The sequence below is a fragment of the Lepidochelys olivacea genome, assembly GCF_965140295.1.
Source record: "Lepidochelys olivacea isolate rLepOli2 genome assembly, chromosome: 1".
NCBI lineage: Eukaryota > Metazoa > Chordata > Testudines > Cheloniidae > Lepidochelys > Lepidochelys olivacea.
This window is the reverse complement of record NC_140411.1, coordinates 268,178,648-268,203,036: the sequence shown is the minus strand read 5'-3', so window position 1 is coordinate 268,203,036 and position 24,389 is coordinate 268,178,648. Positions and strand designations below refer to the sequence as shown.

Genomic DNA, 24,389 nt, shown 5'->3' with positions numbered 1-24,389 from the left:
ACACATGGAAATAAACACTGAAACATGTCAAGCAGTGGAATAACAGCATAAGAGATGCCTGACTAGTACTACATACACTACTCCTTAGAGTGGAAGGGTCTGAGATAAAGTGTTACAAATTGTTGGCATGCTGAGATTCTACAACTCCTTGCAGACTGTCTTTGGAGTGATGGATGCGGCCTAGCTTATCTTGGGGGGTGCTTTTCTGACCAAACAAATATGTAAACTACTATCAGATTCATGCCAATGTATTTTTTTGTATAGCTGGGTTTTGATTTTCCGATTTGCTACTTACCACAGACTTTCGAATACTAACACGTGGTTTTGGAATTGGTTTGGTGGGTTTATTTTCAAAGCTTTCTGGGAGGGTCGAAGAATGGCCTCCTTTTCGTGCTTGTAGTGCGAGCTGGTAGGCTACCTCGAATGCCTGTCCAAGTGTTAGAATTATTTCATAGGCTAAATTCTGGAACAACAACAAAACATTCAAAATTAGAGTTAGGATAAATTAGCATTTATGAATATTAATTACGGACAATCCTGCCTAGTGCTGTGGGGTAGACTTTTACATGCCTGTAATGTACAAGTCAATGCTACCATATAAATATATTAATAATACAAATAGAAAAGATCTAGCAGGCCATCTTCAGTGTATCTTCAACATCTGTGATTCAATGTATATCTATCAAAGGGCAATCAAAGTGTGATTTGCCTTCATAAAAGGCATTATTCAATTATTGTACACAATCTCTCAATTGCTAAACATTAAAACAGGTGACCAGATTAGGTCAGTGTGGCCTACTGACACCACATTACCAATACATAAATTGATGTTCTTGTATTTCTTCTCTGTGGCTTCATTCTGTGTTCCAGCATGATAATTCAAGGGAAATTCCTGTAAGTTTTATTTTAGTGACAGATCACAGAACTGAGCCAGTGGAAGGGGAGGGTGAGCCAAATCACATGCTTCCTCAACCAAGTCTGTGTGCATCATCCCCCAGGTAACCTTGATTGACTCGCCTTCAAGATGCCACCCATCTTGTTCCATTATTTCTTTAACATTTTACCCAGCTCTGCTTCAAGCCTGATCTCCCGACATGCCCTCTTTCAAAATCTGCAGTTTGAGTCATTACTTCCCTTTTCTTGTGTCTCTGAACACTCTGTGCTGCACTATCAGGGAATAGCAAAGGAGCAGGAGGGAACTCAACTTCAGTGAGCATTTCCAGAAAATCTAAAGGAAAATGGTTACAAGTGCACCCTTCACTTTACTGGGCTGCAAGTTGAAAATGCCGTGAGCCACATTCTCAGGCTTTGTCTTTTGCAGGAACTGGCCAAAGGGCTCTTGGGTGTTCAAATTCTCATTTAGAACTAGAACATCAGAGAATCCTGGGAGTTACTGTACATCGTTGTGTGTTTGTTACCAAAGAAGTCAGATTCTACTAGAATAAGATCACTGGGTGACTGCATAACTAGAATAATACGAGTGCTCATTCATTGAGTATATGCAAAATGTAGGATAGAATATTTGTTAAAGTAGCTGCTTGCTCAAAAAGTTGTGAAACTTGGACATTTGGATTTAAGGGATTAGTGTGACCATTTCCTTTGGTTTTGAGTAATGTCGGTTCAGCTTCCCTGTGGAACCTTTGAGCTTCAGATATGCACAAAACCCAAATCTCAAAGTGAAATTTAGTGGAAACCACCATGCTTCATTCAGTTTCAGGTTGAAACCATGCTAAATCAATCACACATGACTTTGATGCAAAGCCATACATTTGCACAAGCTCACTGAATAGGTTAGTGAATCCTTCAGCTAACCGTGTGTATGTTTCTAGTTTGTAAAAAAACAATGAAGCCATACAAGATTTGCATAAGTATAAAATCTGCCCTTCACTAGTTAGACAGTATAATTTTATCCTATCTCCTTACTTCAAGCCATAAGCTAAACCCCCACTGTCGTCGTGAAGGTATTTTCTCTCATGCTCTTGTAACACCCACTTTAGGAACAGTGTACCAAATTCAGACCTTCTGAAAGCAGGTGCACCTCCAATCATTTCAGCTAACAAAAAGGGCCAATTACTCCATCAGTTGCACAGGTGCAATTCCCACTGCCTTATGTGACAGTTGCATCCATGCAAATGATTAGGTTCATTGTAACTGGGTCCCAGATTTGCATTTGGCTCATTATAAAACCAGCTTTGGTCACTGTCCAGTGATAGACTAGATAGAAAAATTTACTTTTTAATTTGTCCATCCAAATGTGATCAGCTGCTGTCAAGGTCCCTGGGTAGGCTGTCCCTGCTAAGACCCTTTTCCAGTCCACTGAGTGCACTTTTTTCAAGTGACAGGCCCATGCCTTCACTTCTGTTTGGGATGGGATCTCATGAGCCAAACACTTTCTCTGGGTTACACCCCCCCAGTTGTCAATCATGCTGTAACAGCATATGTTTGCAGTGATACAGAAATAGCTTATTTAAAACGAAGCAGGATTTATTTTGCCAAAATGTACAAAGTGCCCCGCGAAGTGGATTTAAAAGAACAAAGAGACTTATATGCATATTTCCTTACCTAATCTTAACCGCTATATCTATAGCTCAAGAAGGTCTGTCTTATTTCCTGTCTCTGAGATGGGAGATCTAGCCTACACTTCATGCCGCATACTTCTCCTGCCTGTGAATGAGTTCTTCCAGTGTGTCAGCTTTTTCATTGACACACCTAGGGCCAGTTCTCCCAGCTCACTCACGGTCACCTTCCCTTTTCTAGGATTGTTGGGGTTTCAGGTTTCCTTTGTTCCCAGGCTTAGCCTTGGGCAGAGTAAAGACATTCTAAACTGGATGGAGACAGCTAGGTAACTTCTCCCCCTAGAAGAGGGCCCAGTCATTGTTCTCTTAGCTGCTTTGAGAGTGTGTACCTGAAGCTGTCTTAAATCTTAGTACTTGTTGTGGTTCCTGCCCCTAGGCCAACCTCAAGCTCCAGTCTGTCTTAACCCTTTGCATTCAAGTAGGCAGCAAGACAGAAATTGAACAGAGAAACCAACTCATCCATGGCATTCATAAGAAATAACACAGACTTTTTCTCAGTTCATCACAGTTGCTATGATCACATCTACCACCACAAGCTGCTCAAGGTTTCATACCTTTGACACTGAAATCACCTACCTGAACTGACAAGAGTAGGGCCAACCACTTGACTTACGGAAACCTGCTCAGAATTGGTCAGTACTGCAGATGTAGTTTGCCGCAAAAAATTCACGGATTTTAAGGCCTAAAGGGATCATTATGCCAATCTAGCGTGAATCCAGCTGAACATAGGCGACAAATTGAGAAACCCATCGGTCATATTTGCCACAAATGTATAGAATGACACATTTTATGACTCCCAACGGAGTGCCTATGCTAATGTCACAAGATGAAGACTTTAGAGACACATCCTGCACTGCTGTAGTAACATGACAGCGCACTGCCCCGCAAGATTGGATTAATTGTAGTGAAGATTAGATATTGATAAGGAATAAGTTGACGGGATTGGGTAGAATAATGGTCCTGGAAAAGTAAGTCCAGCAGCATTGTGATAGTGCACTTTACAACCTGGCATACGAGGTCATCGCGACACAGTCTGCACTGGATAATTATGAGATGACAGAGCAGACGGGACCATAGAATGTGCCGTGCGGCGACAGAAGAAATGTCCAGGTAGTCTGGGACCCTACCTCCAGTAGTAGTTAAAAATAGTTCAAGGGATCACATTATATAGTGGGACGACAGTCATGCCCAGAACCTGAATAATCCACAGAGGCGCTTGACATGCAGTAGTCACATGTGAACATAGGTGTGCCTAGTAAATATGTTCAAATATATCCTGGTAGAGAGAATGGACCATATTGCATTAAAGAATATTATGTCTGTAAGTGGGAAAGGAGTCAGACATGATGTATTAAATTAGAAAGCACCTTGAAACGAGGCAAGGATGCAGTGGAATTAAGAGTCTTCAGGCTTCTGGTGATCTTTAAAACAGGAAAACTCAACTGCAAAAAAAATCTAGATACAAACTGGGTTAGTTTTGGGGATTTCTCATTTACAGTGTGTATTCAATACTGGAATGGGAATACTGTATTGAAGTTGCCCAATATGGGTGCCTTACATGTGCTACACCTGAGTAGGGGAGTGGAAATGCCACAAGGTTCCCTTGCAGAGTTTCCACTTGGGGTGTTTGTGGAGGACATAGGTTTGCTCCCAGTGGCATGACCAAGGAGGTTCAGCACTGAAAAATCAGTGGATCCCCCGATATCTGTGGAGGCCTTCTGCCCCCACAGCCCCTTTCAGGCTCCCTGGAAAGGAAGCAAAGCTGTTGGACCCATGCGCTACTTGGACTCCTGCAATGGCTGGTGGCCTACCCTTCACCCAAGGATGGTCGAGGAGGAAAGTAAGTAAGTTAATCCTGCCAGGGTATGTCCAGGACATCAGAAAGAAATTCAGAAGAGGTGGATTGTCTTGTTTTTCTTTTTTTAAAGTTCAAGTTGTAATGCATACATGCTTCAGCATGCCAGCCTGACCCAATAGTCTCCTGTCACTTGTATTCTGATTGTTCTATTACTATTTTATATTTGTTTTATTTAGGACTGTCAAGCGATTAAAAAAATTAATTGCGTTTAATCGCACTGTTAAAGAATAATAGAATACCATTTATTTAAATATTTTTGGATGTTTTCTACATTTTCAAATATATTGATTTCAATTACAACACAGAATACAAAGTGTACAGTACTCACTTTATATTATTTTTATTACAAATATTTGCACAGTAAAAACAACATAAATAGTATTTTTCAATTCGCCTAAAACAAATAATGTAGTTCAATCTCTTTATCATGAAAGTTGAACTTAAAAATGTAGAATTATGTATAAAAAAACTGTACTCAAAAATAAAACCATGTAAAACTTTAGACCCTACAAGTCCACTCAGTCCTACTTCTTGTTCAGCCAATTGCTCAGACAAACAAGTTTCTTTACATTTGCAGGAGATAATGCTGCCCACGTCTTGTTTACAATGTCACCTGAAATTGACAACAGGTGTTTGCATGGCACTGTTGTAGACGGTGATGCAAGATATTTACGTGCCAGATGCGCTAAAGATTCATATGTCCTTTCATGCTTCAACCACCTTCCAGAGGACATATGTCCATGCTGATAAGGGGTTCTGCTCGATAACAATCCAACGCAGTGCAGACCAACGCATATTCATTTTCATCATCTGAATCAGATGCCATCACTGATTTTCTTTTTTGGTGGTTTGGGTTCTGTAGTTTCCACATCAGAGTGTTGCTCTTTTTAAGACTTCTGAAAGCATGCTCCACAGTTTGTCCCTCTCAGATTTTGGAAGTCACTTCAGATTCTTAAACCTTGGGTCGAGTGCTGTAGCTATCTTTACAAATCTCACATTGGTACGTTCTTTGTGTTTTATCAAATCTGCAGTGTAAGTGTTCTTAAAATGAACAACATATGCTGGATCATCATCTGAGATTGCTGTACCATGAAATAAATGGCAGAATGTGGGTAAAACAGAGCAGGAGACATACAATTCTCCCACAAGGAGTTCAGTCACAAATCTAATTAAGGTGGGTTTTTTTTTAAAACAAGCATCAGCAGCATGGAAGCATGTCCTCTGGAATGGTGGCTGAAGCATGAAGGGGCATACGAATGTTTAGCATATCTAGCACGCAAATACCTTGCAATGCCGGCTACAAAAGTGCCATGCAAATGCCTGTTCTCACTTTCAGGTGACGTAAATCAGAAGCACGCAGCGTTATGTTCCGTAAATGTAAACAAACTTGTTTGTCTTAGCAATTGGCTGAACAAGAAGTGGGACTGAGTGGACTTGTAGGCTCTGAAATTTTACATTGTTTTGGTTTTTTGAGTGAAATTATGTAACCAAAAAAAATCTACATTTATAAATTGCACTTACACAATAAAGAGATTGCACTTCAGTACTTATATGAGATGAACTGAAAAATACTATTTCTTTATCATTTTTACACTGCAAATATTTGTAATAAAAATAATATAAAGTGAGCACTGTACACTTTGTATTCTGTGTTGTAACTGAAATCAATACATTTGAAAATGTAGAAAAACAACCTAAAATATTTAATAAATTTCAATTGGTATTCCATTGTTTAACAGTGCGATTAAAAGTGCCATTAATCGCGATTAATTTTTTTGTGTTAGTTGCATGAGTTAACTGTGATTAATTGACAGCCCTAGTTTTATTACATTAAGTGCTTTTTATTGTGTGAAAGTTTCACAGGTTTACATATGGCACTACATATATTATTGTTGTATCTTCACTGTGTTAACAACGTTTTTATGAGGCTATACTAAAGCTTCTAGGATATTTAAAGTAAGAGTAGATCATACATGTGATCTTTAGTTTTTATAGATTTTCCATTAACGGTGATGTGCAAAGAATTTGTTAAAAATAAAGATTTTTGGCCCCCCCCTCTTTTTTGGGGGGGGGTGGTGTATAAGGAGGACCTGAAGCGTTCCTTCTGTTTCATAAAGATTTTTTCCCCCAATTCTTTTTCTTACAGCTCAGGATTGTCAAGTCTGGTCTTCACTGCTGTGGTGGAATGCTGCCTGGTTTTACTAGATAAGTTTTTCTGGTTCTGTGTGTCTGCCTCTAAAAGCTTACTGTGAGCTAACACATCTCAGTAGAAAGGGGGCAGGTTAATAAGGCCATCCAGTGTCCCAAATATGGGAGTTAAAATAAGTGTTGGCAAAACCAACAAAAGTACAGTGGAGTTTTAAATAATTGACTAAAAATCCCTTCCCTGCTCAACTGCTAACTTTCAGTTTCTTGTCTCTTGGGATTTCAAAATTTGCCTAGTTCTCAGCCAGGATAGAATCTTCAAGGGCAGACGAGCCCAGAATTTCTAATATGAAGGCAATCAGGAAACTTTTTTTTTTTAATACATTTTTCAGGCTGTCTTTATCCATCATAATGAAGCAATAAAACAGAACAAGCCCAGTTTTTCCTTTTGAAGATCACCTTTAACATTCCTCTTGCTTTTCCATATGATATGGATATACCTAGGTCCCAATTCTCTGATCCAGCCGAAGAGTGTTCAGTGCAAGTCTAGAGGGATGCAAAAGAAGGAGAAGGTGGCTTTATGATGGGCAGGCTTTGGTCTGGTCTGGCATGAATTAGAGCAGGCTGAAAGCTGTTCTGATCTGTGCTGGCGGCTTTCTATCACCAGGAGCCACGGACCAGCCGAATTAAGGGCCTGTGTCCTGTGGTGAACTGGAGTTTGGCATAGGATCTGCCATGGTGACTTTTTATTGTTGGAGGATCCCTCTGTGGAGCAGGAAATGCTTCAGTGGCAAGTGAAACCAGGTTTAGGGCTGCTTTGTGCTACTGGACAGTGCAAAGCAACCTTTGTTGTACTGATGAATCAGGTCCTACCTGTGTACAATATTCTCAAAGCCTGATGTTTTGGGTATTTTCATGCAGAAACATTACTCTGTATGTGAGTGTGCTAAGCTGCACATAGTCTCCCCTGAATACTAAATATCAACAAATCTTGTAGTTTACCTCTCCTTACATTAAATTTGATTTCTCCTCCCCAGGAAAATGTGAAATTAGATGAAGCCTTTTTTGCAAGTTAAAAGAGGAGAAAAAGTTATTGATTTTAAAGTATTGTGTCTCTATAATATTTATTTTGTAGTTGTCAAAATATATTGTTAGAAATAAAAATAAATACAAATTCCCATTTTTCTACTGATACAGTTGGATTTGCTGGAAAGAGCTATTGTAATATGCTGAATATAAGAACACCTTCTGCAGTTATTCATATATGTGGTATGTAGCCCAGGACTGTATTGTTTCTATGGGCAAAAACCTGCTTGCAAGATCAAGCTATCATAGAATCATAGAATATCAGGGTTGGAAGGGACCCCAGAAGGTCATCTAGTCCAACCCCCTGCTCAAAGCAGGACCAATTCCCAGTTAAATCATCCCAGCCAGGGCTTTGTCAAGCCTGACCTTAAAAACCTCTAAGGAAGGAGATTCTACCACCTCCCTAGGTAACGCATTCCAGTGTTTCACCACCCTCTTAGTGAAAAAGTTTTTCCTAATATCCAATCTAAACCTCCCCCACTGCAACTTGAGACCATTACTCCTCGTTCTGTCATCTGCTACCATTGAGAACAGTCTAGAGCCATCCTCTTTGGAACCCCCTTTCAGGTAGTTGAAAGCAGCTATCAAATCCCCCCTCATTCTTCTCTTCTGCAGGCTAAACAATCCCAGCTCCCTCAGCCTCTCCTCATAAGTCATGTGTTCCAGTCCCCTAATCATTTTTGTTGCCCTTCGCTGGACTCTCTCCAATTTATCCACATCCTTCTTGAAGTGTGGGGCCCAAAACTGGACACAGTACTCCAGATGAGGCCTCACCAATGTCGAATAGAGGGGAACGATCACGTCCCTCGATCTGCTCGCTATGCCCCTACTTATACAGGAACAAACAAGTACTGTACTTTAAATAGAAAAAGTGATCTCAATCTACTGTATGTTTATGTTGTGCTTATTTAGCTTTTTTTTTGATGGCACTTATGCTTGCATCAGAAATGTTACATCCTGAGGAAAAAAATAAAACACAGAGAGAATATTTTGAACAGGCGGCACCCTGGTGAGAATTAGAAACAGCAGGAGAATACTATGTTAAAACAGCCAGACATGAAAGTCTATCTGTACATCTTAAAATAGCTATTATAAGAGCTTATGGCATTTAGTACTACCCCCATGGTAAGGAAGATACTGGAATTATCCTGAATCTCTAGTCTCTACTTGGAAGGCAGAGAAAAACTGAATTATATCTACTACACCTGAAACTCTACATGTTTGTGGTTAAGCCTTATTGACAAGAGACAGTACACTGTAGCTATTATGAGCTTTTCAAAGGATTGGGGAAATTAATAATCCATATTGATTCAATCAGGGCAGTTCTAGCTGGTTCACTTTTTATTAATTCCACCCTCTTTAATTAATAACACATCTTGTTGACCAAGGTCTAATATTTTTAAATATAAATTTAATTTTCTTTCTAGTCCCTATTCAGATCAAATCTCAAGCATTAAGAAATTAATCAATACAAACATTTAATGAAAACTAAAATTTCTTCTAAATGCCTTGAACAGCTATTTAAAATAATTAAACCTTTCTATTTTACCATTTAGCAACACTGCCTGTCTTAACAGCTACAGCGGTATGTTCAGACATAGCTGAATTGTTTCTGATGTATCTAACTGATCTATATTCATGGGAAATGTGTTTCAAGAACACATGCACAATATACTCTGAGGATTTTACATATTTGTGCAATTTTTACTCAGGAGTCAACCCCGACACTCCTCAAGTTGGCACGCTCCAGTGGTGAACTGGAGCCAGGAAATGCCATCGGGTACTTGGCCTCCTTGGCAGGGGCTAGTACACATGCAGTGGCCTTTTTGGAACCCGTGGGCGTTTCCCTCAGTGCAGGGACCGCAGTCAAGGTGCTCCTATTCAATGGCCTCTGAAGGAAGGGAAGGGCTCTGCCGCCCCTTTGGGCAGAGTCCAATCTGGACTCTGGTACCGAGTACCAGGAGCTGGCGTCACGAGAGTCAGTCAGTGCAGGAGTGCCCTCAGCCGGTGCCGGCCTCCTCCTCCTCCTCTTCTCCTGACAAGGCTGTGTCGAGAACGGGCGTGTTGCTTTCACAGGACGACTACAAGGCCCACCAGGAGCTGCTGAATAGGGTGGCCAAAAAGTTGGGCATACAAGTGGAGGTAGTAAAGGAGTCCAGCTCATTCATTACAACAGCCCACTCTTGTCTGAGGCTGTTGTTGGGTCACATGGCCTTGCACATATGTGGTGCAGCTTGCAAAGTTACACCTCAGGCCCCTTCAAACATGGCTGGCTTCAGTGTACTTGCCAAATCGCCACCATCTGGACTTGGTCCTCATGATTCCTTCCCTGGTTCTTGCCTCTCTCAGTTGGTGGCTGGACACACTGGTGGTTTGCGTGGGCATTCCCTTCTCACAGCCCCATCCGTCAATATCCCTGGTCTTAGACGCATCAGCGCTAGGCTAGGGAGCTCACCTAGGGCTCCTCAAGACTCAAAGCCTGTGATCTCCAGAAGAGCTCTCGCAACAAATCAATGGCAGAAATTTGTGAAAAGCATTCCATTTTGGGCTGGTGCTTATTAACAACACTGCAGCCATGTTCTACCTCAAAAGGCAGGGAGGGTCTCGCTCTTTCCCCGTGTAAGGAAGCTATCCTCTTACTGGACTTCTGAATAGCTCACTCAATTCACCTTCCTGGAGGGAAGAATGAACTGGCATATTGCCTCAGCATGTCTTACTCCAATCACCACAAGTGGTCACTTTGCTTGGACATCACGAGGGATGTTTTCCCATGATAGGGGACTCCCCAGATAGATCTGATTGCAACTACGCACAACAGAAAGTGTCACCAGTTTTGCTCCCTGCGAGGCCACAGTCCGGGTTTGCCCCCAGATGCTTTCTTGCTCCCATGGACAGATCACCTGTTCTATGCTTTCCCCCCATCCCACTAGTGCACGATGTTCTGCTAAAAATCAAGAGGGATCGGGCACGGGTCATTCTCATAGCCCCAGCGTGCCCCTGAAGCACTGGTTCACCACACTGTTAGGCCTTTCTGTGGCTGCTCCGATTCCGCTCCCTCTATATCCAAATCTGATCTCCCAGGACCACGGTCGTTTGGTCCACCTGAACCTCAGCTCCCTCCACCCGATGGCCTGGAAAGCTCCATGGCTAAATCCCAGAGAGCTGGCTTGCTTGGAGCAGGTTTGCCAGGTGGTCTGAGGGAGCAGGAAGCCCGCCACCAGGGCTACGTACCTCTCAGAATGGAAACAGTTCTCCATATGGGCTTCCCAGAGTGGAGTCTTGCACATGCAGTTGTCTCTGCAGGACATTCTTGACTATTTGCCTTGCCTGAAACAGCGAGGTTTCTAGCGATTCCCTCAATTAAGGTCCACCTTGCAGCGATTTCGGTGTTCCACCCCCCTGGTGGTAAACTGGTCTGTTTTTTCATACCAGATATCCATTCATTTCCTCAAGGACCTGGAAAGACTATACTCCCAAATACGAGAACCCGTCCTTCCGTGGGACTTAAACCTGGTCTTATCAAAATATATGAGCCATTGGCAATGTGTCCCTTGTCATACCTTTCATGGAAGGTGACTTTCTTAATGGCCATTACTGCGGCCAGAAAGGTCTCGGAGATCTACGCCCTCACGTCGGATCTCCATGCACAGTTTATTTTAAGGATAAGGTACAGCTGCGTCTTCACCCCAGCTTCCTCCCGAAGGTGGTTTCCCAGTTTCCCAGTAATCAGGCAATCTTCCTACCTGTTTTCTACCCAAAGTCACATGAGATTAGGGAGGAACATCTTCACACTGGACATTAGATGTGCCCAAGTGTTCCTTAAAGAGGTCAAAACCATTCTATAGATCTACCCAACTCTTCATAGCGATTGCTGAAAGGATGAAAGGTCTACCTATCTCAGCTCAGAGACTTTTGTTGTGGATCATATTATTCATTGATCCGTGTTATGAGCAGGCAGGTGTTCTGCCACCAGCAATCCTGACTACCCACTCCATGAGAGCGCAGGCATCATCAGCATTCCTGGCTTAAGTCCTACTCAGGACATTTGCAGAGCGGTGACTTGGTCATCAGTGCATATGTTCTCTAGTCATCACGCCATTACTCAACAGGCTAGGGACAATGCCAGTTTTGCTCGAGCTGTTTTACAATCAGCACGTCCATGAACTCCGATCCCACCTCCTTTGTAACTGCTTGGGAGCCACCTACATTGGAATGGACATGTGCAATCACTTGAAGAAAAAACAGTTACAAACCTTTCTGTAACTGTTTTTCAAGATGCGTTGCACATGTCCATTCCAGCACTCCTACCCCTATTTATTGGAATTGGCCGGAAAGAAGGAACCAAGGAGGTGTGGGGTCGGCTGGACCCTTTATACCAGCGCTATGAGTGTGTGGCACCAGAGGGTGCCAGAGTCACTCCCATGGGTACCACTGACGGAAAAAATTTCTGGCTACTGTGCTTGGGGCACGCACACACCTACATTGGAATGGACATGTGCAACACATCTCTAAGAACAACAGATACGGAAAAGTTAGTAACCATTTTTTTCTGATGAGTTCACAAACCACTTGAGATTCACTGTGGTAGCTAGTTACCATGGTGTCCTCAGATCTCTTGAGAGGTGTATAGCCTTGTAGTTCAGCTATCTATGTGATCTCTTTAAATATAGAATATATTTTATCAAAGTAAATGTAAACATGTGATACAAACATTTTCATGTCATTGCATATATTAGCAAAGAAAGTTTTATACCCTCAGCTTTTCTAGTGTGTAATTAATTGAACACACTGTAAAAATCTAAGCATATAACTTTTAGAATATTGCAAGATCAAGCGACTTATTTTTGAGCACTCTGGCCCAATACAGGAAAACTCTTAAACACACACAATCATAGAAATGTAGGGCTGGAAGGGACCTCAAAGGTCATCTAGTCCAGTCTCTTGCACTGAGGCAGGACCAAGTCTATCTACAGCATCCTTGGCAGGTCTTTGTCTAACCTGTTCTTAAAAACCTCCAACGACCGGAATTCCACAACCTTCCTTTGCAGCCTATTCCAGTGCTTATGTATGGCTACAGTTAGAAAGTTTGTCCTAATATTTATCTAACCTAAATCATTCTTGAAGTACCGTAAGGCCATTACTTCTGGTCATCTCTTCAGCTCTTTATAACAGACCTTAACGTATTGGAAGACTTTTACCTCCTCTCCCTGGGTCTTCTTTTTTTCAAGATTAAACATGCCCAGTTTTTTTTTTAACCTTCTCTCAGAGGTCAAGTTTTCTAAACTTTTTATCATTTTTGTAGGTCTGGACTCTCTCCAATTTAACAACATCTTTTCTCAAGGATGGTACACAAAACCGGACGCAGTTCTCCACTTGTGCCAAGTGGAGCGGGACAATGACCTCTGGTGACTTATGTACAACACTTCTATTAATATACCCCTGAATTATATTAGCCTTTTTAGCAACTGCATCACATTGTTGACTCTTATTCAATTTGTTATCTATTACAACTCCCAGATCCTTTTCAGCAGTAGTACTATCTAGCCACTTATTTCGCATTTTATAGTTGTGCATTTGATTTTTTCACCCCTAAGTGCAGTATTTTGCAATTGTCTTTGCTGAATTTCATATTATTGATTTCAGACCAATTCACCAATTTGTTTTGAATTCTAATCCTGTCCTCCAAAGTCCTAGCAGGCCCACTCAGCTTGTGTCATCTGCAAATATTATAATCATACTCACCACTCCATAATCAAAGTTGTTAATGAAAATATTGACCCAGTATGGGACCCAGGAAAGATTCCTGCAGGACCCCACTAGATACACCCCCCCCTCACTTTGACAGCTAATTACTCTTTGAATATGGTCTTTCAACCAGTTTTGCACCCATTTTATAGTAATTTAATCTATTCTAGACTACATTTTCCTGGTTTTCTTATTAGACTGTCGTGTGGGACTGTATCAAAAGGCTTACAAAAATATCAAGATATATCACATCTATAGGTTCCCCTCCATCTACTAGGACAGTAATCCTGTCAAAGGAGGAAATTAGGCTAGTTTGACATAATTTGTTCTTGACAAATCCATGTTGGCTACTACTTATAACCCTATTAACCTCTAGGTGCTTACAAATTTATGGTTTAATAATTTGTTCCAGTACCTTTCCAGGTATTGAAGTCTGGCTGACTGGTCTATAATTCCCTGGGTTATCTTTGTTCCCCCTTTTAAAGACAGATACTATGTTTGCCCTTCTTCAGTCCTCTGGGACCTCACCCATCCTCCATGAATTCTTGAAGATATTTGCTAACGGTTCCAAGATTGCTTCAGCTAAGTTCTTAATTATGCTAGGGTGATTTTCATCAGGTCCTATTGCCATCAAAACAGGTAATTTATCTGAACATTCTTTAATCCGTTCTATCCCTATTTTGGCTTGTGTTACTGCCCCCCTTATTGTTAATATTAATTGTGTTAAGTATCTGGTCACCTTTAACCCTTTTAGTAAAGAGTGAAGGAAAATAGGCATTAAATACCTTAGCCCTCTTGATGTCGTCCATTATTAGTTTTCCTTCCCTGCTAAATAGAGAACCTACACTTTCCTTCATCTTTCTTTTGCTACTAATTATAGAATCTCTTCTTCTTGGCTTTTATGTCCCTTTTGAGGTTAATTCATTTTGTGCCTTAGCCTTTCTGATGCTGTCCCTGTATGTTTATGCTATTCTTTTGTACTCATCCGTAGCAATTTGTCCTTGTTTACACTTTTTATAGGATTCCTTTTTGATTTTCAGGTCATTAAAGAACTCCTGATGGAGCCATATCAGCCTCTTAACTAGCCTTATCATCTCTCCTTCACCCTGGGATAGTTTGCTGTTGCGCCGTTAATATTGTCTCTTTGAAACTGCCAGCTCTCCTGAATTCTTTTCCCCTTATATTTCCTTCCCATGGGACCTAACCTACCAGTTCTCTGAGTCTGCCTTTTTGAAGTCCATTGACCTTATTCTGCTGCTGTCACTCCTTCATTTCCTTAGAATCATGAAATCTAGCATTTCATGATAATTTTCACCCAAATTGCCTTCCACTTTAGGATTAACAACCAATTCCTCCCTGTCAGTTAGCATCAAATCTAAAATGGCTGTTCTCCGGTTACCTCCTCCACCTTCTGAAACAAAAGGTTGTCCCCACTACAGTCCAAGAACTTACTTACTGGACATTTTGTGTTTTACTACGTTACTTTTTTAACAGATTCTGTGTAGTCAAAGTCTCCCATTAATACCAGGTCTTCTGTTTTAGATATTTCTGTTATTTGTTATAGAAATGCATCACCCACCTCCTCCTCCTGATTTGGTTGTCTGAAGACCCGTACCACGATGTCAGTCCTGTTTTTCCTCTTTTATCTTCAACCCAGAGACTTTCAGCTGCTCTGCCTCTCACCTCCTTCTGAATCTCAGAACAAGTGTGTCTATTCTTAATGTATAATTGTAGGGGGGCGCCTGCCCCACTCCAGCAGAACAGGGAAAAAGAGCAGCTAAGGGAGTGGCTGACCACAGCTATGGCCAGCCCAGTTGGCCCTGATAAGAGAGCTGAGGGCCAGGAGCTGAAGGAGACTCACTCTAGCTCTGGAGTGGGAAGAGCTAGCTGCCGGGGAGCAAGGTACCGGAAGCGGAGCAGTACTAGAGAAGGGCAAAGGGAGCAGGGGAGCTCCAGCCTGGTAAACCCCCAGGCTGCAGGCCTTGTTTAAAGCCAAAAGGTAGTGGGGCTGCGGAGGGGCAGCCCGAGGATAGGCAAAGGCAGCAGGTCCTACCTCTTTGCCAATGATGAGTGGCCATTACACGGCAGTTTGCCCCAGTGAGTGGTGGCTAGATGATGACTGGCAGTAGCCACTGAGGCAAGGTGGGCTTAAAGGGGTGGGTGTTCTCTTGGGAGGGGAGACCCAGAGCAGGGATACTGCAGAGGGCAGAACCCTGAGGTAAAGGGCACTGGGATCCAGGATGCACACGGGGCCAGTGGCAGGTGAGACATCGGCCTGCAGAGGGCGCTCTGTACACTGGAAAAAGAGCTAATTCCCAGATGACCAGCAGGAGGAGCTCCACCGTGAGTCTCACTTTGCTACAATAATGCAACACTTCCTTCCTTTTTCACCGCCTGTCCTTGCTTAACAAACTATAGCCCTCTATACAAATATTCCAGTCATGAGATTTATCCCACCAAATATCTGTGATGCCATTAAGTCATAATTTATCTTATGGACTAATACTTCCAGTTCTTCCTGTTTATTCCCCATTTTCCTTGTATTTGTGTACAGATACCTAAGAAGTTGAGCAGATTCTCCCACTGATATCCTATTGATGCTCCTATGTCCCTATTGTAATTTTCCTTTTCCCGCCCAACATTTAGCCCTCTGTTAAGGTAGTCTTTTTTAATACCTATATGTGAGCTTTTGTTATTTCCCCATTTTGAACCTAGTTTAAAGCCCTCCTCACTAGGTTGGTGAGTCAGTGTGTGAAGATGCACACATTAGACCATCTCCCTCCAGCAGTTCTCCTTCCTGGAACAGCACCCCAGGGCCAAGGAAGCCAAAGCCCTTCAGTCATGCATTCATTTCCAGGATTTGCAGTGCCATTGGCTTCAATGGGACTACTCACATGCTTCAAGTTAAGCTTATGTGCGTTCATGGATCGAGCCAAATTATTCAACTGCTTGTTGGATAAGCCCAAAAAGCATAAAGTACATCAGTCCAATTGTGCAATATGTTGTTGTTTTCATGGAAATAGATCAGAGTTTGAAAGTATTTTGATTTTTACTTCTTTGTAGTGCCCTGAGATTTCAGAAGGGGTGACCAAACTTTTTGTAAAGAACTTTTATGAGCCACTACCATAGCAGCCAGTTAAAGGAACTGTATGTATTATATAGCTTTGGAGAAAGCTGTGTGCCAAACCTGATAGTTACAATCAACAGCTGAGAAACAAGAACAAACTTGTTGTAGACAAAAAATTATTCCACAGAGGAGTGAGGGGAAATGAGCTAATATCTTAGAGAAATGCTTTGTAATCCTGCAGTGGTGTCATTTCATCACCTAGCTGGCTCTTTCTAAGCCTTTTCAATATATGTAACATTTACTATTACTAATTTTATGCTGATAATTTTTAATGAAAATGATTTATAAAGGAAATTGTCAAATGCAACAGTTTCCATAAACTGACCACATCAAATGCAGTAAATACATGGCAGTAGTGGTGATTAGTCTTCAAGTCTTTAGTGATGTATGCAAACGTTGAGAGGTCTTCAGGGTCTTGTGCAGCACAGGAAATGTTGCGGATTTCATGTTCAGCAATAATATTCTGTTAAAAAAAGAACTAAAGTATCACTATTTTTCAGTCAACACAGGAATTAAGTGTAGATGCCCCTTACATAATAACTTAATCTGTTTTTAGCGTTTTAAGGCTATAGTCATCCTCTGTACTAAAATATTTCAAAGGTACTATGTCTTTTAATTACAATGTGATTAAAACACCACATGTTCAGCTTCTTACGCAGACCATTGAATTCTGGACCCTCCAACAGTATCCAAAATATTATCTGTCATCAATAGTGAATCCTACAGGAAACTGCAAAATCCTGGAGTTTTCCTCCAGTTCTGTGTTGCTTTTCAAATGAGAGCACTGTACAATTTACATGGTATCCTGTGACAGAGAGGCATCTTTCATGGGACACAGCTGAGAGAATAACTATAATAGACTATTAATTTTCTACTTCTATGCCCATTGATGCTGCTGTTTCTGTTCTAACAATCAGTACCACTGCAGCCCACAGGTAGATGGGAAAAGGTAGGACAGTGCAGGTGCATTCTCTGGATCTTTGCATGCACAGTTTGAAGAAATTCAATCTGACTCTTCCACCTCAAACAGAATGAACAATAATCATCAATGTATATGCATGGAGCTGTTGAAGGGGTTTCAGGAAAAGGATTACTTTGGAAAGATGTGGCAATATATCTCAATTTACTGCCAGGACACTTATGTAATGGCCAAATTAAACTACAGAATGGTACTGAGGCAAAGACAAGACATGTCTGCCTGATGTACAAAAAGACGACTTTGTCTAAAGCTTTGGAGAAAATAATAAATGTTTACCTATGTAAAAATACTGCTGTATATTTACCTTGTTTAGGCCAGAGGACCCAGGAAGCCAAAGAGGAGGCTGAATTATGGTCACAGATTTAAGCCTCGATTTCAGCAAAGGCACATGCTCAAAGTGAGTCAACGAATAAGGATGGTCTTCACCACATGGGTAAGTGCTTTCCTAAATCATAGCCTTATTCAATGTGGCTACTGTATTTCCACAAACATAGAATATTCCTGTCTGCAGTATGACAGCTCTACTTGATCAAAATACTATAGTGCTGCTACTCACTGTTTTTTGGCACTAAGCATACAGTATTATCATAACATATATGATGTCTAATGTCACAGTCAGTGAGATCTATGGCTAAATGTTGTGTCAGTAACATCTGTGCAAATTAAAAGCATTCTTTGAGGATCTCTCTTTTTTTGGAGGGGAGATTATATGTAACTCGGTCATTTGAATCACTCTCCTCTGTCTTCTAACCTGCCAAGATATACTTGCATACTTGGCAAGTTTTCTGAAAGGCCTATTAATATCTAATTGAGGAAATAATGAGTGAGTAAACTCTGGATAAAAGGGCAGCATTCCAACACTTTTTAATATTCAAATTATGCAAAAATCCAAAATAAGGAAATTGTAACTGAAGACACAAAATAATCCTCTTAATCTTAAACTGTTGTAGCATATTATTTGATTTCTATTTCTGTATAATGTATTACTCATACCAAATGACAAACAATTATTATGCCTTAATGGACACCCATTTGTGAAAATCTTCATACTTAATTATATTTATTGTTCATTTGATTTTATGTTGCTTTAGGCAAAACACAATAACATGGTTTTCTTTATATTTCTTTTGTTCTCAGTTTGAGAACTGTTGGCGTACACAAAGATTTTTATCAGAATTAAAATACTAAAAAGCAAGGTTTTAGCTTCCTACAAATAAAACTGTAATACATTACCATATGATCATGATGTGTTACCAATGTTGCATTACAGATGAAAAGGGATTATTGCTCAAAAGATATTAAAACTATGTGAAATATTTACCCCCAAACAAGGAGCCACATAATACTCATCTGGTTTCAAGTGTGCTATATGCTTGAAAACAGGTTCAGTTCACTGAAAGTTTTGCTAACCCTTGTGAAGCTCTCAAGTGACCCTGGACTCAGCACTGAGTAAACCTGCACTGGTTTAGAGCTTTGTGTTTTGAAACTAGTTGAAACTCAGAAGAGTCTTTTGCAGCATTTTAACTTGAAATCTCATGGTTTTTGCCATTTATGTATACTGAGATTTTTGGAAAGAAAGAAAGAACGTCCATGAATTTCCATGGTCCAAACCAAACAGCTGAGTTTCACTTTATCTAGTTTTTGTACAAAGTCCTCTCCCTCCATAAGGAGTTGCCTGCAATGACCTAGAGTTCCCTTGGGACACTGCCACAGCAGAACCATACCCTTACTGTGTAGGCATTGAAACCATTATAAACCAGTTTGCTGTTCTGAGGTGCACACCTATGGCACTGGTCAAAGATTCTAAGGCGGTATGAAAGGTCCCATCTACAAAATATCATTTAGTTCCTGGGCTACAAAAATTCTCAGCAAGCTCTGAAAAGGCAACAAAGAAAGGAAGCTGAGCATGGCTCTGCTAAGGAATACCTTTAGAGAGCTCTAGTTACTGGAAAGCAACCTTCCCTTCTCCTCCCTGAATTGTCTCAGCTGACCCCCCATTCTTGGGAGATGACCTAGCAGCACAAATCCTACAGAAAGTAGGGAACGAGATGTGATCAACTATAAAGAAAGCTAAACACTGCTCTTTCTAAACTAGCATTGCATCAGGCCTCAACAGTGTGCTGAGTCAAAGTATGACTCAAATGCCAAATAGCCATTGATATAGCTCTGGTGTAATGAGTTGTGAGTCCTTCTGCTATCTAAACCCCTGCCTTGTCATAACAACACAGAGTACAAAGTTTTATTAATTTACATAGTCTTTAGTCTGAAATAGCTAAGCCCGCAAATGTGATTTATGAAAACATTTAGTCCTGTCAAAGAAACAACTCTAACATTTGAATATCCAAGTTAAGGAGTTTGGCTCTACCAGGCATGCTATGAGGAACTGGACAGAATAAAGGAAAGATATTGGTTTCATTTAAGTGGGAATCAGACACGACTCTAGGAAGGATCTTGTACAACTTATTCTGATGACATAGTGTAAACGAGGAACAACCGTGAGAGCTGGGTTTTCATGTACATGACTAGTAGCTGTTATGGCCACTAAATATTCTATAATTTATTGATAAATAGTAGGAGCCATCAGCTGCAGGCTTATCTGGAGGCAAACCAGGTTAGCGCTAGCATTGAGGTACCACACACTTATTTGTGGGAAATGGATAGAGCACACAGATGGGCAGAGATGGAAGCAATGGCCATAGGAGAGTGGCAGGTTGCTACATGGACTTTTACAGCAGGGAAATGCAGTCCAGATTTCATAAGTGTGAGAAGATATTCTACTGTTTGAGAAACTGGATAGGACTGAGGCATTACTTATCTTTCTAGCCAAAACAGAAAAATTATTGCACTCTACCATGTAAGAGTTCAGTGTAGAAGGCTTACAAACATAAAATTTGCCAACTTCCTCCAAAAGAAAGGAGGGAGAGGTGAAAAATCAGTTTTGACCCTGATGGAAAACAAAGAATTGAAAGTATCAGAGGGGTAGCCGTGTTAGTCTGGATCTGTAAAAGTGGCAGAGAGTCCTGTGGCACGTTATAGATTAACAGACGTATTGGAGCATAAGCTTTCGTCACCCACCTATAAGGTGCCACAGGACTCTTTGCCGCTTTTAAAGAATTGAAAGAAATGCTTGGGCCCTCTTCTCTGCCAGTGATGCCAACCTTGACATGCTATTAATTTATTTCTTGCATAACTAGCTCTGGTCTTTTCGCACACCCCTCTATGCAAGCAATTTTTATATCACAATTGGTTGTTTTTCTGAAAGTGAAGATCTGCTCTAGGAATTATTTGGGGGAAGTTCTCTGGCCTATGTTATGCAGGAGGTCAGACTAAATGATCACGATGGTCCGTTCTGGCTTTAGAATCTATGAAACAGCCTTCTTGAATTGGTCCACAAGACCACTATTCTGTCAACATTCAAATCCTCTCTGAAGACCCACTTCTAATTCAATACCTACATAAAGTGATTGGCAATGGCAAGGTTGAGGGATAACGGGATAGTATATGGGCCAGTTCTTCACTGTAGCCAGGCTGCTTAGCAATGCAAAACAGTCATAAACCCTAGCAACCTGGTCAGATAGGCAGTCACACATATGAAACTAAGCAACAACAAAAATGTTTTGTCATTCACATGAATTGATATAATTAGTGTTTTCTTGACATCTTAGAGGCCAAGAGAAGAAAGAGTCCTTTATAAAATAGTACATTTTATACCCCTTAGGAAGTTTGCAAATTTTATTTTAGCTGAGCAAGAAATCATCATACTTTCCAGCACTATGTTCTTCTATCTTTCTATCTGTGCTGTGGTTTATAACATTGCAAATCTAATAGGAGAAAAGAACCCTAAACAAACACCAGATGCCCTGGTACACAGTAGAATGAAGAAATTAGGAGACTCATAGTGATTGTGAAGAGGCTGCTGCAGTTCAGGAAGACAGAGTGCAAATACCTGTAAACCCCCAGTCACGGGGTGACTGGCCCCTGCAAGAAAGGGCGCAGGGTCCAGTGACCTGCACTGATTATCTGCTGTCCAGTTGAGCCTAAGGGAAGGTACCTGGGTCTCAGGAAAGGGGAGACAGATTAAAGTATTTGGCAGATGCCTGCAAGGAGTAAAGAGGCTCCTGAGTCAATGGGGGGAACACAGCAGGAGAAGCCAAACTCCAGACCATCAGGGAGGCAGAACTGAGCCAAGCTGAGTTTTCTTTTTGAAAGACTTCAGGCTGGAACACTAAATTATACCCCCAAAGGGGGCAAGTTCTGTATATCTTGCCTGTGTTGACTTTTTAAGTGAGTCTAAGTTAAGGCGAAACTGAGGCACACCTCCGCAGACCCACACTTGGCCAGAAGGGGGCACTAAAGGGCAGGCACAACCTATAACACTCCCTTAAAATGGTTGGAAGCTGGAAGGTGATTATACCAGTCTCATACCTCTTGACCTTTGCTGCGCTGGGTCTTGAATAAAACCACACAATTTTACTACACTTACAGGGGGGTGGGGAAAGCCCCCATATTGGATATTTTGTGTTTTGAAAAGCAAGGAACACATACTTTTCCGCATAATGTACTGTAAAAGGAAAATAGGTTGGGGGATTTTGTCCAGGTGAGGAGGGGCATCCTGCCAAACCCTTCTTGTGATGAGCTTCCCTTTGATGAGGGAAGACTGGGCACAATTCCCTCCAGAACTGCTCTATTTGTCCACAAGAGTGGGCTTCTGGAGTGCGAGAGAGGTACTTTGTCTGTTCAGGGTAGGAGAGAGAAAAAAAAAAAGAGGGCAGAGGACTTGAAATTCAAGCGCTGATCCCCATCTGGCTTTTACTAGATAAGCTATCTAGCATAATGAGGAATAAAATCTTATGACCAAAAATTACACATACCTTATTTGTTGCATCAATAAATTTGACTCCCTTGTAAGAGACTGATAGAACAATAGTAGGGACTTTCTTCATTTGCTCTGTAGACTTCTGAAATAAAAATGAGACAGCTGTTAGAATAGTTTGTTCTGCACTGGCGAGTGTAGCCTGTTCAATTTTTTTCTTCTTTTTCTCCTGATGGAAAAATATATGTGAATTCCATTAAAACAAAATTTAATTTAAATATTTGTCTCTTTCTCTTTATTATGCTTTGCGCTTGTGAAACAGCTGCCAACACAGCCTACAACACACATATTGATTTGCTAGAGAAAAGGAATGCAATGGATACATCTGCACTTTAGTAAGGTGAAATACAAGTAGGGCCAAAACTCTACCATATAAAACTATTGTAGTATGGATTAGTAGTTGGTTGGTAAATATGGTTCAGAGAGTACTCATTCATTGTGAGCTCTACAAATGGGGAAAAATATGAAGTGGGATCAGTGATCTATCTTTTGGACAGGAAAACAAATTCAACTGCAATCAAATATGGAGATAACACCAAAATCAGAGAGATTAAACAGTGAGAGAGATCCAAACTGCAAAGTAACCTAGACAGATTATTAGAGCAACTAAGTAAGATGAAATCCAATATTCATGGAGCATCATATACATAAGATCCTAAGCACAGATCTAAACTATGGAATAGCTGCTGTATCTGGAAATAATGTGCCTGAGAAAAAAGTAGAGTTAACAGTAGACAGCAAAGTAATCATGAGCTTGAAGGAGAGGGCCAATGATCAGCTCTTCTAATTGGATCCTGCTCCCTCAGGACTCAAACAGAATTAGACATTTGTGACAACATGTAATTCAAAACCAAATAGCCAACCAGATTCTGCAATTATGTCTGTGCTAATCAAGTTCCATAGTTAACACCTATATATATTTTGTGTGTGTGTGTGCGTGCGCATGTGTGGTTGCATCTCTTTTATTAATGGTGGCAGACTGAACAAGACAATCTATACTGGATAAAGATTCTTGTAACCAGAAGGGCTAAAAACGTTCCCTTTTTTAAAAAAAGGAAAGAGTAAATGGAAATTTCAGAGAATGTAGCAAAATCTGCATTAAGGTACTAATTCCATCCGCATTTCTCTTGAGCGTGGAAAACAGAGTACTGATGCCTATGGAGTGTGTGTGTGAAAAAGATGTCAAATTTGAGCTTCTTCATAAAATTCAGTGACAGTTCACAGAACGCGTGACAGTGAATTTATGAAAGCTTCTGTATATCCAGCTATCAGAATAGCAAGCAATATACCCAGTTCCAGACAAAATATTCATAAACATGACAACACAGATTTAATCATCTAGCAACCCAGCTTCTAACTTCCATCCTTTTCTTTCTACCCTACAGCAAAATCTTTTGTTCAGGGACTCTGTCTCTTATCTTAATTAATTTAACTGCCTCCTGTCTGGCCTTCCTAACAACACTATCCACTCTCTCCTAATCCATATAAAGCACACCCACTAAATTAATCTTCTCTGTCCATTGGTCCAATCACACCATCATCTCTTTTAGTCTCTCCACAGGACTCCCTTCAAGTTCAACCTTTATGTCCTTGCCTTCAAAACCTTGCATAGTTCTGCCCTCCCTATTTTTCCATCCTGGCTGTTTCAATGTCACTCCCTTCCCCTCCATCCCCTTTACTCTGCCAGTGATGCCAGCTTTTACATGTCATTACTCCACTTCATTAGTCCTTTGCCCTTCTTCCGTACCACCCCCTAGGGATGGAACACCCCCACTCAGATCTGATCTGCAAGGCCACTATCTGCATTTAAATCCTCCCTGAGAAGCCAATTCTATGTAACACCTGCATAAACTAGCTGATCTCCATGTCAAGGTTGAGAGATAACAGGGGATAGATTATTTCTAAAGAAAAGCAACAATAACAAAAAGAATGACTGTTATTTACTCTACAGTAACTGTGGTTCTTTGAGATGATGTTGTCAGTGTGGAGTCTACTATAGA

At 41.0% G+C, this 24,389-nt stretch overlaps 1 protein-coding gene across 10 annotated transcripts in view; it reads right to left on the bottom strand.

Annotated features, from left to right (window-relative positions):
- ANKS1B (ankyrin repeat and sterile alpha motif domain containing 1B) overlaps positions 1-24,389 on the bottom strand; it is a 754,152-nt gene that overhangs the window by 8,997 nt on the left and 720,766 nt on the right. For all 10 annotated transcript variants that reach the window (XM_084617338.1, XM_084617337.1, XM_084617336.1 and 7 more), the window contains 3 exons: positions 22,388-22,474; positions 16,863-17,000; positions 296-463 (listed from right to left, as the gene is read on the bottom strand). In XM_084617338.1, coding sequence (XP_084473464.1) covers positions 296-463; positions 16,863-17,000; positions 22,388-22,474 — 393 coding nt within the window. The remainder of the gene's footprint in view (positions 1-295; positions 464-16,862; positions 17,001-22,387; positions 22,475-24,389) is intronic.